The sequence below is a fragment of the Hyperolius riggenbachi genome, chromosome 4 (genome assembly GCF_040937935.1).
Source record: "Hyperolius riggenbachi isolate aHypRig1 chromosome 4, aHypRig1.pri, whole genome shotgun sequence".
NCBI lineage: Eukaryota > Metazoa > Chordata > Amphibia > Anura > Hyperoliidae > Hyperolius > Hyperolius riggenbachi.
Window position 1 is genome coordinate 10,673,555 of NC_090649.1, and position 16,191 is coordinate 10,689,745.

Consider the following 16,191-nt stretch of genomic DNA (forward strand, 5'->3'; position numbering starts at 1 on the left):
CCCATGTGTGATAGTATAATAGTTATATATAATCTGGTATGTGCTCTCTCCACACAGACCCGGGGGAATATACCCCATGTGTGATAGTATAATAGTTATATATAATCTGGTATATGCTCTCCCCACACAGACCCGGGGGAATATACCCCATGTGTGATAGTATAATAGTTATATATAATCTGGTCTGTGCTCTCTCCCCACACAGACCCGGGGGAATATACCCCATGTGTGATAGTATAATAGTTATATATAATCTGGTATGTGCTCTCACCACACAGACCCGGGGGAATATACCCCATGTGTGATAGTATAATAGTTATATATAATCTGGTATATGCTCTCTCCACACAGACCCGGGGGAATATACCCCATGTGTGATAGTATAATAGTTATATATAATCTGGTATGTGCTCTCTCTCCACACAGACCCGGGGGAATATACCCCATGTGTGATAGTATAATAGTTATATATAATCTGGTATGTGCTCTCTCCACACAGACCCGGGGGAATATACCCCACGTGTGATAGTATAATAGTTATATATAATCTGGTCTGTGCTCTCTCCACACAGACCCGGGGGAATATACCCCATGTGTGATAGTATAATAGTTATATATAATCTGGTATGTGCTCTCTCCACACAGACCCGGGGGAATATACTCCATGTGTGATAGTATAATAGTTATATATAATCTGGTATGTGCTCTCTCCACACAGACCCGGGGGAATATACCCCATGTGTGATAGTATAATAGTTATATATAATCTGGTATGTGCTCTCTGCACACAGACCCGGGGGAATATACCCCATGTGTGATAGTATAATAGTTATATATAATCTGGTATATGCTCTCCCCACACAGACCCGGGGGAATATACCCCATGTGTGATAGTATAATAGTTATATATAATCTGGTATGTGCTCTCTGCACACAGACCCGGGGGAATATACCCCATGTGTGATAGTATAATAGTTATATATAATCTGGTATATGCTCTCCCCACACAGACCCGGGGGAATATACCCCATGTGTGATAGTATAATAGTTATATATAATCTGGTATGTGCTCTCTCCCCACACAGACCCGGGGGAATATACCCCATGTGTGATAGTATAATAGTTATATATAATCTGGTCTGTGCTCTCTCCACACAGACCCGTGGGAATATACCCCATGTGTGATAGTATAATAGTTATATATAATCTGGTATATGCTCTCTCCACACAGACCCGGGGGAATATACCCCATGTGTGATAGTATAATAGTTATATATAATCTGGTATATGCCCTCTCCACACAGACCCGGGGGAATATACCCCATGTGTGATAGTATAATAGTTATATATAATCTGGTATATGCTCTCTCCACACAGACCCGGTGGGAATTTGCCCCATGAATGACGTGCAGCCCAGTGAGGTGGCCTGTGGTTCCGTACAATGCAGCCGTGATGTGGACTGTAAGCCAGATGAGAAATGCTGCCCCTCTGGATATAGCCGGACATGTGTGAAACCCATCACAGGTAACAGAGAAGAGACAAAAAACCTCATTACTTTATAATAAATCCTAATCTGTACTACTCATACATGGACAGCGTCCTCCACATCTTGCTGGGCCAAACCACTGTAATCTGTACTACCCATACATGGACAGTGTCCTCCACATCCTGCTGGGCCAAACCACTGTAATCTGTACTACTCATACATGGACAGCTTCCTCCACATCCTGCGGGGCCACACCACTGTAATCTGTACTACTCATACATGGACAGTGTCCTCCACATCCTGCTGTGCCAAACTACTAATCTGTACTACCCATACATGGACAGTGTCCTCCACATCCTACTGGGCCAAACCACTGTAATCTACGTCACGGAATAGCCGTGAGAAACGCAGGTGAATCGGGAAGATTTGCGCAGTCGATTTTCTGATTGCTTCCTGATTAGACTGCGCAGTCACTGCAGCAGTCAGAATGACATTCCTTCTTTTAAAAGACATTTTTTTTTCCTAACACCAAATGGCAGGACCATTCAGGCACTTTCTCAGAGGAAGTGCCCAGGCACCCAGCTGTGTTCAGGGCCCTCCTAAATCAAGTTTTCACACCTCAGGGTTGAGAGAAACTCATCAAGTGGATCTTACTGTAGCCAAGCTAGCACCATTCTTGGCAGGAATTGTCATGTGAGCTCTGAGCTGAGGAGTTCAAAGGCCCAGCAAGCTCTCCAGTTGGCAACTTGAAACTCCTACTGAACTGTTAGTTATAAGATCAATCATAAACTGTTATATTTGTCATATTTCCTGTGTTGCAAGGCTGCCAGGCCCTCCAAACTCGCAGAGTGTGCCGGACCTTGCCTGGCACTGAGAAGGTTTCAGAACATTCTGAGTTATGGGCTGTCAGTTAGGCAGCTCGAAAGTGACCTGGTAATACGGGTTCCTACTCCTCGTGTTTGGTATCATTATGCTGGACAAATGCAGACTGACCTGAAAATGCTATAATCTGCCCTGACCTGTACGGTTCTGTGAGATAGAGTCCATATACGGTTAGATATGATTTTTGGTTCCCAGTAGAAGGGGGGGGGGGGGCTCATTTCATATTCTAAGGAGGTGTGTGGTTCCCACCCTCACTCCCTCCTACTGTATCAGGGGTATAAGAATGGCAGAGGACCCAAAATAAATGTCCTCCACTTTGAAACATCATCCTGATTACATCCTTGCCAGCTTGAGGACATGCTGGCATCCGGCTTGTTTGGACTTTGACACTGAGTCCTCCACTCTGAAGCCAATGACTTTGCATTTCTTTTCCCAGAAAGGACATATTTTCACCTGAGCTTAAGTATCTGTTTATTTCTTCCCCTATTTTTATTTTCATACTGCGCTACTAATGTCTATATTATTGTTGATTTTAATGATTTTCTGTATATATTAATTATTTATATTGCATTTATAATAAACAACGCTAACATCATTTATTTATCAGCTACACCTACTATTCAGCAACACAAACTGAAACCTAGCTTCTGAAGAGTCGCTACTCCTGTTGTGAGCTAGATAAAACAGAGTGCGTTTTAACCGTTTTTATTTGCAGGTATTAGTCTCAGTATAGTTAGGACTCCTACCCTTCTGTAGGAGTGGTGGCAGTTATACCCTGAAATAGTGTGTAGTTTGTATTACCGTAACTCACAAGCTCCCTTTTAGTCGATCTGCTGCCAAAATCCCAAAGGTTTCTGCGCACCGATTGTGACCACAGATTGCATGGTCTGTGTGCTGAAACCGATTGGAAGGCATTGTGCGGTCCGGCCACTAGGGGGCTTGTGACAATCTGTACTACTTATACATGGACAGTGTCCTCCACATCGTGCTGGGCCAAACCAATGTAATCTGTACTACTCATGCATGGACAGTGTCCTCAACATCCTGCTGGGCCAAACCACTGTAATCTGTACTACTCAGAAATGGACAGTGTCCTCCACATCCTGCTGGGCCAAACCACTCTAACCTGTACTACTCATGCATGGACAGTGTCCTCCACATCCTGTTGGGCCAAATCACTGTAATCTGTACTACTCATGCATGGACAGTGTCCTCCACATCCTGCTGGGCTAAACCACTGTAATATGTACTACTCACACATGGACAGTGTCCTCTACATCCTGCTGGGCCAAACTACTGTAATCTGTACTACTCATACATGGACAGTGTCCTCCACATCCTGCTGGGCCAAACCACTGTAATCTGTACTACTCACACATGGACAGTGTCCTCTACATCCTGCTGGGCCAAACCACTGTAATCTGTACTACCCATACATGGACAGTGTCCTCCACATCCTGCTGGGCTAAACCACTGTAATCTGTACTACTCACACATGGACAGTGTCCTCTACATCCTGCTGGGCCAAACCACTGTAATCTGTACTACTCATACATGGACAGTGTCCTCCACATCCTGTTGGGCCAAACCACTGTAAGCTGGGCTCTAGAGACATGTAAGAACACATGAAGGATAGAGATGGCCCAAACGGTTCCAGGTGAACTTCCGGGGGTTCGCGATCATGGAGAACCGCAAACTTTTCCGGAAGTTCGGTTCGCCCCCATAATGCACCATTAGGGTCAACTTTGACCCTCTACATCACAGTCAGCAGGCACATTGTAGCCAATCAGGCTACACTCCCTCCTGGAGCCCCACCCCCCTTATATAAGGCAGGCACCGCCGGCCATTTTACTCACTCGTGTGCCTGCAGTAAATAGAGAAGGGACAGCTGCTGCTGCTGCAGACTCTCATAGGGAAAGCTTTCTTAGGCTCTTGTAGGCTTGTTAGCTTGCTCCTTGCTGATTCTTATTGCTATAATAGCACCCCACAACAGCTCTTTTGAGAGCTAATCTTGTTCTTGTGATCCATTTTTTATGTGTGTGTACCACTGACACTTGTGTTGCATAGACAGCCTTGATAATTCATACTGTGTGTGTGCCACTGCCAGCCAGGCCCAGCACATTCAGTGACTACCTGTGTGTGTGACAGGTGCACATTGTAATACCCATTACTGCATATACCTACCTGTTGTTCACAGTGCACCCACCTACCTACGTGAGCGCACACAGTGTCACTGTGCCGCCATCACCTGCACTCTCGTCATGGTGCGCACCAGTCCAGCACGGCCGTCACTACACAAACAGCTGTTTGCAGTCACTGCATCTTTGACCGCACATTGTATTATACCTGAAAGTCAGTGCATTCCTTTCACTTGAATGGATGGCAGACTTGCCCTCCATAACAGATTCTCGTTACAGGTAGTACAGTCTATTAGTGTCATATACAGCAGGGCCTCAAAAGTCCTCCTTTTGGTCACTACCTCGGGACGTGCATGCCATGCCCGCTGCCTTCCTTGGATGTGTGGTGGTAGCCGTTCCTGCTCCTTTGCCCACAGCGTGCCTGCTGCCTTCCTTGGATGCGTAGTGGTGGTAGCCGTTTCTTAGGCTCCCACTCCGGACCGGAATTGAACCCTGATTCCCCGGCCATTACCCGTGGTCACTCACAATGGCAGACTTGCCCTCCATAACAGATTCTCGTTGCAGGTACTGAACAGCAAGCAGAACAAGTATTTACAAAAATAGACGTAAGCTTTAACAATGGTAGAGAAAGAACAATCGAAAGTAGATAAGGCAGTCAGACATTACCTGACATCACTGAGTGAGGAAGAGCAATCACGCCATGTTGCGCAGTAGTCCAGCACGGCCGTCACTACACAAACAGTTGTTTGTGGTGCGTTACACAGTGAGTTTGGTGTGAGTGTGAAGCAGTACACGAATTACACTCCGTGATTGATGTATACACATGCAAGATGTTTCAAAGGACTTTAGGCCTGCAATTTAGGCCTAAAGAAATGTGATTTCTGCCCTTAAAATGCTGCTTTGCGTCCAATCCAGATGTTTCCCCAGGACTTTTGGCGTCTATCCCGCTCCGCCATGCTCCCCCTCCAGGTGTTAGACCCCTTGAAACATCTTTACTTTTGTGGCCAGCATAAGTGTTTCTAGGTTTCAAAGTTCGCCTCCCCATTGAAGTCTATTGCGGTTCGCGTACGTTCGTGCAAACCGAACTTACGCGGCAGGTTCGTGAACCCGGGTCGTGGACCTAAAATCGGAGGTTCGGGCCATCTCTAATAGTGGAAAGATAATGAGTGTCTTCCACATCCTGCTGAGCCAAACCACTGTAAGCCGGGCTCTAGAGTCATGTAAGAACACATGGTGGATAGATAATGATAACGATAGGTAGATGAATTAACTGCAGAGCCGTCATCATAGAAAACCTCAGGGACTTTGGCAGGAGACCCGGATAATAATGAGGTCCAAGTTTTCAGACTCACCGTCGTATGGCCCAGCATCCAGTACATGTGATGCCAAACAGAGAAAGATTGTTTGCGAATGATCATTCTTGGCCATTGATGAATTTAGTCAGACTGATGGAGAATTCTAAACAATCATTACTTCTTACCTGCCCACTTTCAGATCTGCACACTGATAGCAGCTCCCATCCAGCAGATCACCAGTAATGATTGGTCATGGCAGCCTGCTTGTCAGGTTGCCATGACAACGGCCCGGGACACCGCACGATCAGCCCAACGGCTGAATATCCACACAGGCGGCGGATGGCGCGAGTTTCGAACCGCAGACTGCAGTTAAGCAGTTTGCAATCGCGCAGACGGCTGCTGAACTCGTGGGATGCATCGGTGGGCATGTACAGGGACATCAGTTAGGACCACTCATGGAGATCAGGTATGTAACAATGGGTGATTATCCCATTGTGGCACTTATGGAATGCTAATGCATTTAGTGGAATTAGTATGCTAATTAAGGGGGGAAGTCTTTGTTGGATGCCTGGGTATGGTTCTTATTTGATATATATAGCTGTTTGAACTCTGCACTGATTGTATGTCTGCACTTTATCTGATGAAGGGGACCCTCCGTGGCCCCGAAACAATTGTCATGCTGTGCAAACAATAAACCTGCTTGGAGAATTGACATGGTGTGCCAGTCGACCTTGTATCATTGACAGTAATGGGAAGAGAGAAGCTTCCAGCCTCAGGTCCACCAGAGCTGTGGTAATGGAGGAGGCTGAAATAAGACATAGGTTAGAATGGGGCATATCAAGACCAAGGACAAAAATGCTTCATGTTCTTTTCTGCATGCTGGCTCTTTGGTGTCTTGTGCTGTTGAAAATAAAGGTTAAGAGAGCTGTGGTGAGGGAAGCAGCTGAGATGAAGCAGATGCTGGAGCGGTACAACCAGGGTAGGGACCATCTCAGGTCCACCACCAGTGCTGTGGTGGGACAGGAGGCTGGAGTTTTAGGACTTCCAGCAGGGACAGTCTCAGGTCCATCACTGATGTGTCTGGACAGGAGGCTGATTTAAGCCAGAGGCTGGGATGAGAGAACATCTAACCCAGGGACAGTGATGCTACGCTATGTGAGGAGAGTGTGTGGTATGTTGTGCTACTAAGGAGCAGAGGATCCTTTTTTTTTTAGAGGGTCAATGGCAATGTGAAACAGTGGTGTAGCTAAGGAGCTGTGGGCCCTGATGCAAGTTTTACAATGGGCCCCCCCCAAGCACTCTATACATAACAATTGATACGGTGCACCAAAATCTGCCAATGGCAACCACAGTGTCAGAGGTGCAAGAACAGTTTGTTAATGATTACCACTATTCAAAGTCTCTAGAGAAGTGATTATTATGAACACAAGACCAATAGAGATCTAATACCGCAGTTGAGGGAGGGCCCTTCGGGGCCCATCTGGCCCAAGGGCCCCAATGCAGTTGCAACCTCTGCAAACCCTATTACTATGCCCCTGATGTGAAACAAACTGTCTCGAGAAGACCACCAGTGCTGTGGTGGAGCACCAAGCAGAGATGAGATAGAGTGGAAATGGGAGGATGCCCAGGCCAGGGATACTACATTCTATGCTCTGAGGAGAGTGTGTGGCATGTTGTGCTAAGGAACAGAGGATGTTTTTTTCAGGATGTGTGTGTGTGTGGGTGGGGGGGGGGGTGGGGGGTCAGTGGAGCTTCCTCTTTGTTAAGCTCTGAATTCACCACCGACGGGTCCGGCGATGTGCCCTTGACAACGGTCATTCAGCGACGCCTCTTCCTGACAGTGGGTATGCACAACGTCATGCGATGTTCCATGTTGGGCGCGAACGAGACTTCAAGCGTTCATTGATTGTGCGCCTGTACCCACGTCGTGATATTGCCGAAATGGCCGCTCAAAAAATGCAGATCGTTGGGAAAATTGTTGGTAAAATTGTGACGTGAGTACACAGCTTAGGACGGTCAGCAGTAATGTGAAGGCAGAGGGTCTCAGGACCGCCAGTGTTGTGTTGGGGGTGCCAGCAGAAGGCTGAGATAAAGAAGAGACAGAATGGGATGACCTCCTGGGCAGGGACAAGGTGCTGCTCTGTGAGGTGGATCTCTGGTGACTTTGCTGTGATGAGGTACTGAGGGGGGTCCACAGAGCAACAAAGATATCAAAGTATATGTAGCCATCTCTGCAAAATCTCCGGCAGGAAAGAGGAACATCTCAGCCTGTCCCTAATCTACTGAAATTCCCTCTAGGTGAAGAGACTGTGTGTGCTGACAACAAGCAGGTCCCGTATCTTCTTCAGGCTGGGAATGGGGCAAAATAATAACAATGATGATTATGGTCACTATTATCATTATTATTATGACTACTATTATGTCTTCAGTCTTCTGCACAATAGTGGCGTGTGGGGGAATTGCTGGGCTCTAGCTCGCGCGGAGCCATCCTCAGCTCTCCTCCTCACACACAAATTCTGGGAAGTGGGACTGGGAACACATTTAAAGGTTGCAAACCTTTTAAAATCATGAAGAAGGAAAAACAGAATTAAATAATGACGCTCCCTGGATATGACCTGCTGGTAGAATTAACCGACTGTTTGCTCTTCCGATAGATCTGATCGATGTCTGTCCAGAATTCAATTCATCCATCTGTATGTATGCCAAGCCCGGGCCACCCCAGTGCCACGATGACAGCATGTGCACCGCCCCCAACAAATGCTGCTGCGTCAACTGTGGCCTTCAGTGTGTGGCCCCACAAAAAGGTACTGCCCCCTGCACCCTCTGACCACACCCACCTGTGTGAAGTGTATACAAGTGAGTGACTGTCTCTCTTTATCCACCTCTGTCTCTCTGTAGTGAAACCCGGCCGCTGCCCCAATATAAAGGCAAAGTGTAATCCAGAGCTTGTGAAGCAGTGCACCAGAGACATCCAATGCCCCGGGGGGCAGAAGTGCTGCAACATATGTGGCCAGACGTGCTGGGACCCGGAGCCAGGTATAAATTGTGATATTTCCACCACCCTGCTCTGCTCAACCTAGCTAGAGTTACCATGAATGTATAAAACTCCCCAATAACCTCGACTACTAATGCCCACTGCCAGGGCCGGTTTAAGCAACAATGGGGCCCCAGGGCAAAATAAACCTGGGGGGCCCCCCAACAGATACCCCGGAGCAAAAATTGGCATTAAGGGACCTTTTTTGCAGCTGGTATAGTCAGGGTTTGAAGCCCCAATCGGTCGGAGCTCCACATTCTGGCTACCCCAGCCTGCATGGGGGACAAGGGGTTAACGTTTCAGGAGGGGAGACCCCACATAATTAAAAAAAAAATTTTTTCCCACACTCTAAACAAAAAAAAAATTGGGAAAATAGGAAAAAAAATGCCAGGGATCTTCATACAGCCATATTGCGGCTGTATAGCGATCCCTGGCCAAAGCGCTGCGGCTGCGTCTAGACCCCCTGGAAACCCCATCAGGTAATGTATTGCTCTTTCTTTTGATACATGTAAAATTACACTACCGTTAGGTTTGCTACTAAAAGTGACAATAACCGCATTTAAAAGTATACTTTTTTCCTTCGAAACTTTAAAATCAATTTTCTCAAAAACTATAAGGTATTTTTGAAAAATTGTTTTTTCTTATTCCCAATGATCTCCTTAACATATCCTGCAAATTTAGGGTTTCTAGAATTTAAGGTGAATTTGCTATTAACCATTAAAGTCGGCTGGTTTTTAAATGTGTATTTTTTTTCCTTTGAAACTTTAAAATCGATTTTCTCAAAAACTATTAGGTCGATTTGAAAAAAATTGTTTTCCTCTTGTAGCCACTGGGGGCCCCTACAAGCTCTGGGGCCCTGGGGCAGCTGCCTCCTTTGCCTTTATGGTTGCGCCGGCCCTGCCCACTGCCACACAGACCCGGGGGAATATACCCCATGTGTGATAGTATAATAGTTATATATAATCTGGTATGTACTCTCTCCACACAGACCCGGGAGAATATACCCCATGTGTGATAGTATAATAGTTATATATAATCTGGTATGTGCTCTCTCCACACAGACCCGGGGGAATATACCCCATGTGTGATAGTATAATAGTTATATATAATCTGGTATATGCTCTCTCCACACAGACCCGGTGGGAATTTGCCCCATGGATGACGTGCAGCCCAGTGAGGTGGCCTGTGGTTCCGTACAATGCAGCCGTGATGTGGACTGTAAGCCAGATGAGAAATGCTGCCCCTCTGGATATAGCCGGACATGTGTGAAACCCATCACAGGTAACAGAGAAGAGACAAAACACCTCATTACTTTATAATAAACCCTAATCTGTACTACTCATACATGGACAGTGTCCTCCTCATCCTGCTGGGCCAAACCACTAATCTGTACTACCCATACATGGACAGTGTCCTCCTCATCCTGCTGGGCCAAACCACTAATCTGTACTACTCATACATGGACAGTGTCCTCCTCATCCTGCTGGGCCACACCACTGTAATCTGTACTACTCATACATGGACAGTGTCCTCCACATCCTGCTGGGCCAAACCACTGTAATCTGTACTACCCATACATGGACAGTGTCCTCCTCATCCTGCTGGGCCAAACCACTGTAATCTGTACTATTTTTATTATTATTATTATTTATAAAGCGCCAACATATTCCGTGGCACTGTACAATGTAAGAAAACAAACAAGGGATACATAATGATACAGACAATGATATACATCAAATATGAACACTGATACAAGATACAGCACTGCTGATTACAATTTGATTTAACATGATGACTAAAATGTGTAAATGTCTAACAGAGTGCAAGCAATTACATTAATAACATTCCACATGACACAAAAGGGTGAGAGCCCTGCCCTTGCGAGCTTACAATCTAAAGGAATGGGGTGGAAACAAGAGGTGGGGATGTATACAGTATATGTACAGGCAGTGCGTAATTAGGTTATTTAGTGGGTGCATGGCCTAAACTAGGGAATATGCTTGTCGGAAAAGGTGGGTTTTGAGGGAGCGTTTAAAGATTTCAAAGGTGGGAGAGTGGCGGATGTGTTGTGGAAGGGCATTCCAGAGGAGGGGTGAGGCACGTGAGAAGTCTTGTACACGTGAATGTGAGGAGGTAATTGTAGAAGAGGATAGAAGAAGCTCGTGTGCAGATCTGAGATTGCGGTTGGGTTGATATCTGGAGACAAGTGAGGAGATGTACAGGGGAGAGAGATTGTGGAGAGCTTTGTAGGTTAGGGTTAAGAGTTTGAACTGAATCCTCTCATTAATTGGTAGCCAGTGAAGAGCTTGACAGAGAGGGTCAGCAGAGGAAGAGCGAAAGGAGAGATGAATGAGTCGAGCAGCAGAGTTCAGTACTGTCACAGGAGCCCTAGTGGCTGACCGCACTTAGCCTTCTAAACGGTGCCAGCGCACAGATCGTGCGAACTCTGGTCGCAGTCAATGCGCAGGAACCGTTAAGAATTAGCCGCAGACAACTCAGAAGGGAGCCTGTGAGACACGGGTGATTACAACTTCACCCACTGGTTCAGAGTAAACTGCCACCACCGCGGTTATCATGGGACCGTGGAGCCCACTAACTGACTAGTCCTGCGAATAAAACGGTTAAACACACGATATTCTGTCTAGCCAACAACAAACAAACGGTAGCGTATCTTCAGAGACCCGGGATCAGTTCTGTGTGTGCTGATAAGCAGGGTAGCGGAACAGTGAATGACTTGGAGGAAGTCTTTTATTCACACAATATAAATAATTAATATATACAGACAATTATTTAAAATCACAATTATTAAGACGGTAATAGCCAGTATAAAAAATAAAAGAAGGGAGAAAAATACTTAGTTCCTGGAAAGATGTCCTTTTTGTGGGAAAATCATCAGTTCAAGCAAAACAGTTTCAAGTTCTTAGAGTTCAGAGTTCAGACCAGGTGGATGCCAGCATATCCTCAAGCTGGCATCTGATGAGTGCAAGATGTTTCAGTGTGGAGGACCCTGAGTTTGGGTCCTCAGCCATTCTTATGCCCCTGCTTCAGTAGGAGGGAGTGAGGGCGGGGAGCCATACACCCCCTTAGAAGATGAGATGAGCCCTCCCCTTATCCTGGGGGCTAGAAATCATATCTACCCATATATGGGCTCTATCTCACAGAACCGTACAGGTCAGGGCAGATTTATTAACATTTTCAGGTCTGTCTCGATTTACCCAGCGCCCTGATACCAGACATGAGGGGTGGGACCCCTGTGGTATCATCAGGGCATTTTCAAACTGCCTAACTGGCAGTCCTTACCTCAGAATGTTCTGAAACTTCCTCAGAACCAGCACCGGGGCTCATGCTACACTTCCCCCACGTTTGGTGAAGCTGCCATCTCAGGAACCCCAGAAATATTACAGATCTGGGAAGTTATGGATTATGCCATGAGACTTCAGGTTTATTCAGGGTGTGTTCTAGCTGCTAACAGCTGACTTTCCTTTGATCTTTACTAGGGAGCAAAGTGTCAAGACCTCCCGTGGATTCGTAGCCTGCCTGGCTGTACCTAGGCATCCTTTGGTTAATTAACATCTACATGAGATCAGCTAGGTGTCACCTTATACCTGATGGATAGGCCATCCGCACAGCTTGAAGCCAGGGACTCTCTGGGCCCAGGCTCATTAGCATATCAAAAGAGCCATCCAGCCTTTAGGATGGTGCTCTCACTGCTAAGAAAAGGACTCCAGCTCCCACTACACACTCAACCCAGATTGTATCGATTTGAAGCGCAATCAATGCAGGGAATCGAGTGCGATCGCTTTTTGTTCACGGGCGGTTACAGGACGCGCCTGCGGCCCCGCAACCGTCCGTGACAGCCCTCCCTGGGGAGAAGGCAGATAGACATTCATCAGCAAGATGTGTGTCGTTGCCGCTAACCTGCGAGATCTGATCTAGTTCCCCGTTGCAACGGGATAGCCCGTCGGCGTTCTGGTGTCGGCTGCCTGCCTTGTGTTGAATCGTGAAGTCATACTGCTGTAATGACAGGCTCCAACGTAAGAGCTTGCCATTGGTCCCAGCAGTGTGGTTCAGCCAACTCAGGGGATTATGGTCGGTAATGATCGTGAAGGAGCGGCCGTACAGATACGATTGTAGTTTCTGTAGGGCCCACACGATCGCTAGGCACTCCTTTTCAGTTGTGGAGTAGGCTACCTCTCGGGGCAGGAGCTTCCGGCTCAGGTAGAGGATAGGGTGTTCATCTCCTTTTCCATCCACCTGGCTGAGGACTGCGCCGAGACCGTAGTCAGAGGCATCGGTTTGTACAACAAACCGACGACTGAAGTCTGGGGCTTGAAGCACCGGGGCGCTTGCGAGTGCCTGCTTCAAGGCTTGGAAGGCGTTCTCGCAAGCGGGGGTCCAGCTAACAACCTTGGGGTGTTTCTTGCTAGTGGCATCGGTCAGGGGTTTCGCCAGGGTACTATAGGCTGGAACAAATTTCCTATAGTAGCCGGCGGTCCCCAGAAACGCCTGGACCTGCTTTTTCGTGATAGGCCGAGGCCATGCCAGGATGGCGTCAACCTTTCCCGTGTCAGGTTTCAGGGTGTTACCCCCCACCCGGTGACCTAAGTACTGCACCTCGGTCATACCAATCTGACACTTACTCGGCTTAACTGTCAGATTGGCTGCGGCCAGCCTCTCTAGTACCTGGGACAGGTGTTTGAGGTGTTCCTCCCAGGTGGGGCTGAACACCGCAATGTCATCCAAGTACGCTACAGCGAACCCTTGCAGTCCCTCCAGCAGGTCGTTTACGGCCCGCTGAAACGTGGCAGGAGCGTTCTTCATCCCAAAGGGCATCATCGTGAACTCGAAGAGGCCAAAAGGGGTGATGAAGGCCGACTTCTGCCTCGCGTCAGGTGCAAGTGGTATCTGCCAGTACCCCCGGCTCAGATCCATGATTGATAGGTACCTGGCGGACGCCAGCGTATCCAACAACTCATCGATGCGAGGCATGGGGTAGGCGTCTGTAGTGGTGATGGCGTTCAACTTCCTGTAGTCTACGCAGAACCGAGTTGTCTGGTCCTTCTTGGGGACCAGGACAACAGGGGCTGCCCAGGCACTACAGGACTTTTGAACCACCCCTAGCTCCAGCATCTCCCTCACCTCTTTCTGCATGTCCGCTTGCACCTCAGGGGAGACGCGGTAAGCGGATTGCCTGATGGGGGGATGGGTGCCCGTATCTACCCTATGCACTGCCAGACTGGTCCGCCCCGGGACACCGGAGAAGGTGTGCTGGTACGGACCCAGCACCTCCTGCAACTGCTCTTGCTGGGACGAGGAGAGTTGTGGGTTGACGCTTAGGTCACTGTCCACATCTCGTATGTCAGCCAGCAGGTCTAACAGGGGGTCTGCCTCTCCCTGCTCTAACCGGCTGCACACTGGCAGCACATACTTGGTCCTGTCATGGTGGGCCTTCAGCATGTTGACATGGAAGCTTTTCTGTTTCCTGCCTCCCATGTTCACCAGGTATGTCAGAGGGTTTAACCGTTGCACTATAGTGTAGGGTCCCTCCCAGGCCGCTTGCAGCTTGTTCTGCCTCACTGGAAGAAGGGCATACACTTTGTCACCTACTTCAAATGACCTCTCTCCAGCAGTGCGGTCATACCAGAGTTTTTGTTTGGCCTGAGCCTGGGCCATGTTTTCCGTTACCATTTCTGTGAGGGACTCCATCTTGTCCCTGAACCTGAGAACGTAATCAACTACAGAGACATCTGTGGGGTCCCCCTTGCCCTCCCATGTCTCCCGCATCAATTGTAGGGGTCCTCGGACATTCCTACCATACAGGAGCTCGAACGGGGAGAACCCGGTAGATTCCTGCGGCACCTCCCTGTATGCAAACAGATGAGGCAGGTATCGTTCCCAGTCCCCACCTTGCGACTCAACAAACATGGTCAGCATTTGCTTCAGCGACCCGTTGAACCTTTCACACAGTCCATTGGTCTGCGGGTGGTAGGGACTGGAGACAATGTGCGTCATCTGTATCTTTTTGCACAGGGCCTCCATGAGTCCGGACATAAACTGGGTTCCCTGATCGGAGAGCATCTCCGCAGGGAACCCGACTCGGGAGAAAATGTTAAGTAGCGCGTCGGCTACCTTGTCCGCTCTCAGGGAGGAAAGTGCCATGGCCTCAGGATAGCGGGTGGCGTAATCCACCACCGTCAGGATGTACCTTTTGCCACTGCTGCTGGGAGTGGGCAATGGTCCAATTATGTCGACTGCCACTCTGTGAAAGGGCTCACCTATGATTGGCAGTGGACACAAGGGAGCTTTGCGGGGATTCCCAGCCCTTTTTACCTTTTGGCAAATGGTACATGAGCGGCAGTAGTTCGTCACATCTATCCGCATTTGAGGCCAGTAGAAATGTCCCCGGATACGATCAAGGGTCCTGTGGATCCCCAAGTGCCCGGCCAGGAGAATGTCATGTGCGGACTTCAGCACATGCCCCCAGAAGGCACTAGGTACCACAAGCAACTTGGTACCCATCCCCATTTCACCTTCGGTGGGGTGTACAGGCTCACTGTACAACTTCCCACCTTCCCAGTATACCTTGAACGTAGCCTCGTCTGTGAGGGGCTCAGAAGCCTGTTTTCTGAGGGCCTCGAGGTTAGGGTCAGTCTGGAGTGCTTGCACAAATGCAGCACTCTCACTCTCAGCCAGCTGGCCCGTGGCGTATGAGGCTAGTGGCTGAAGGGTACCATCCCTGTGGTCAGAGGAGGGGGAGGAGGCCGGGACCTCCTCTACCTGTTCTGAGCTCAGGGTCTGAGCAGTATGGCTGCGTGTTACCGCTAGCACAGGTATCCCTTCAGAGTGGCACATATTGGCATTACCTACATCATTGTCACAAGCATTAATAACAGTAACAGGAACATTTTCATCACAGACAGTTTGTACATCAACCACAGGTACCCGTGAACTGGGCACGTTCAACCCACCTCCCCCCTGTTCTTGCCCCTGGGTGCAAAGTACCTGGGTGTGGGCAGAGAGTCCGTCTCCGTCCTGGCATTCCACAGGGCGTGGTGCAGGTTCATAGTACGACACCAGCGTGCCCAAGTCGGTCCCCAGCAAAACAGGGACCGGCAGTTGGTCCAGGATCCCAACAACCTTCTCGTGGACCCCCACCCCCCAGTCGATGGACACCCGGGCTTGGGGAATGTGAGAAAGAGTGCCCCCCACTCCAGTGAGGGTGAGGTACTGGTCAGGAATGATGGCCTCTGCGGGGACAAGGTGTGCACGCACCAGAGTGACATCTGCTCCGGTGTCACGGAAACCAGTGACAAGCTGGTCATTCACCGTAACCAGCTGGTGATTGCTTGTGATGGG

General features: G+C 48.6%; 1 protein-coding gene across 1 annotated transcript in view; it reads left to right on the forward strand.

Moving 5' to 3' along the window:
• The window catches only part of LOC137571127 (uncharacterized), a 178,181-nt gene that overhangs the window by 35,807 nt on the left and 126,183 nt on the right, over nt 1-16,191 (forward strand). The window contains exons 4-7 of the mRNA XM_068279852.1: nt 1,378-1,524; nt 8,456-8,605; nt 8,700-8,837; nt 9,970-10,116. Of these exons, the coding sequence (XP_068135953.1) occupies nt 1,378-1,524; nt 8,456-8,605; nt 8,700-8,837; nt 9,970-10,116 (582 nt within the window). The remainder of the gene's footprint in view (nt 1-1,377; nt 1,525-8,455; nt 8,606-8,699; nt 8,838-9,969; nt 10,117-16,191) is intronic.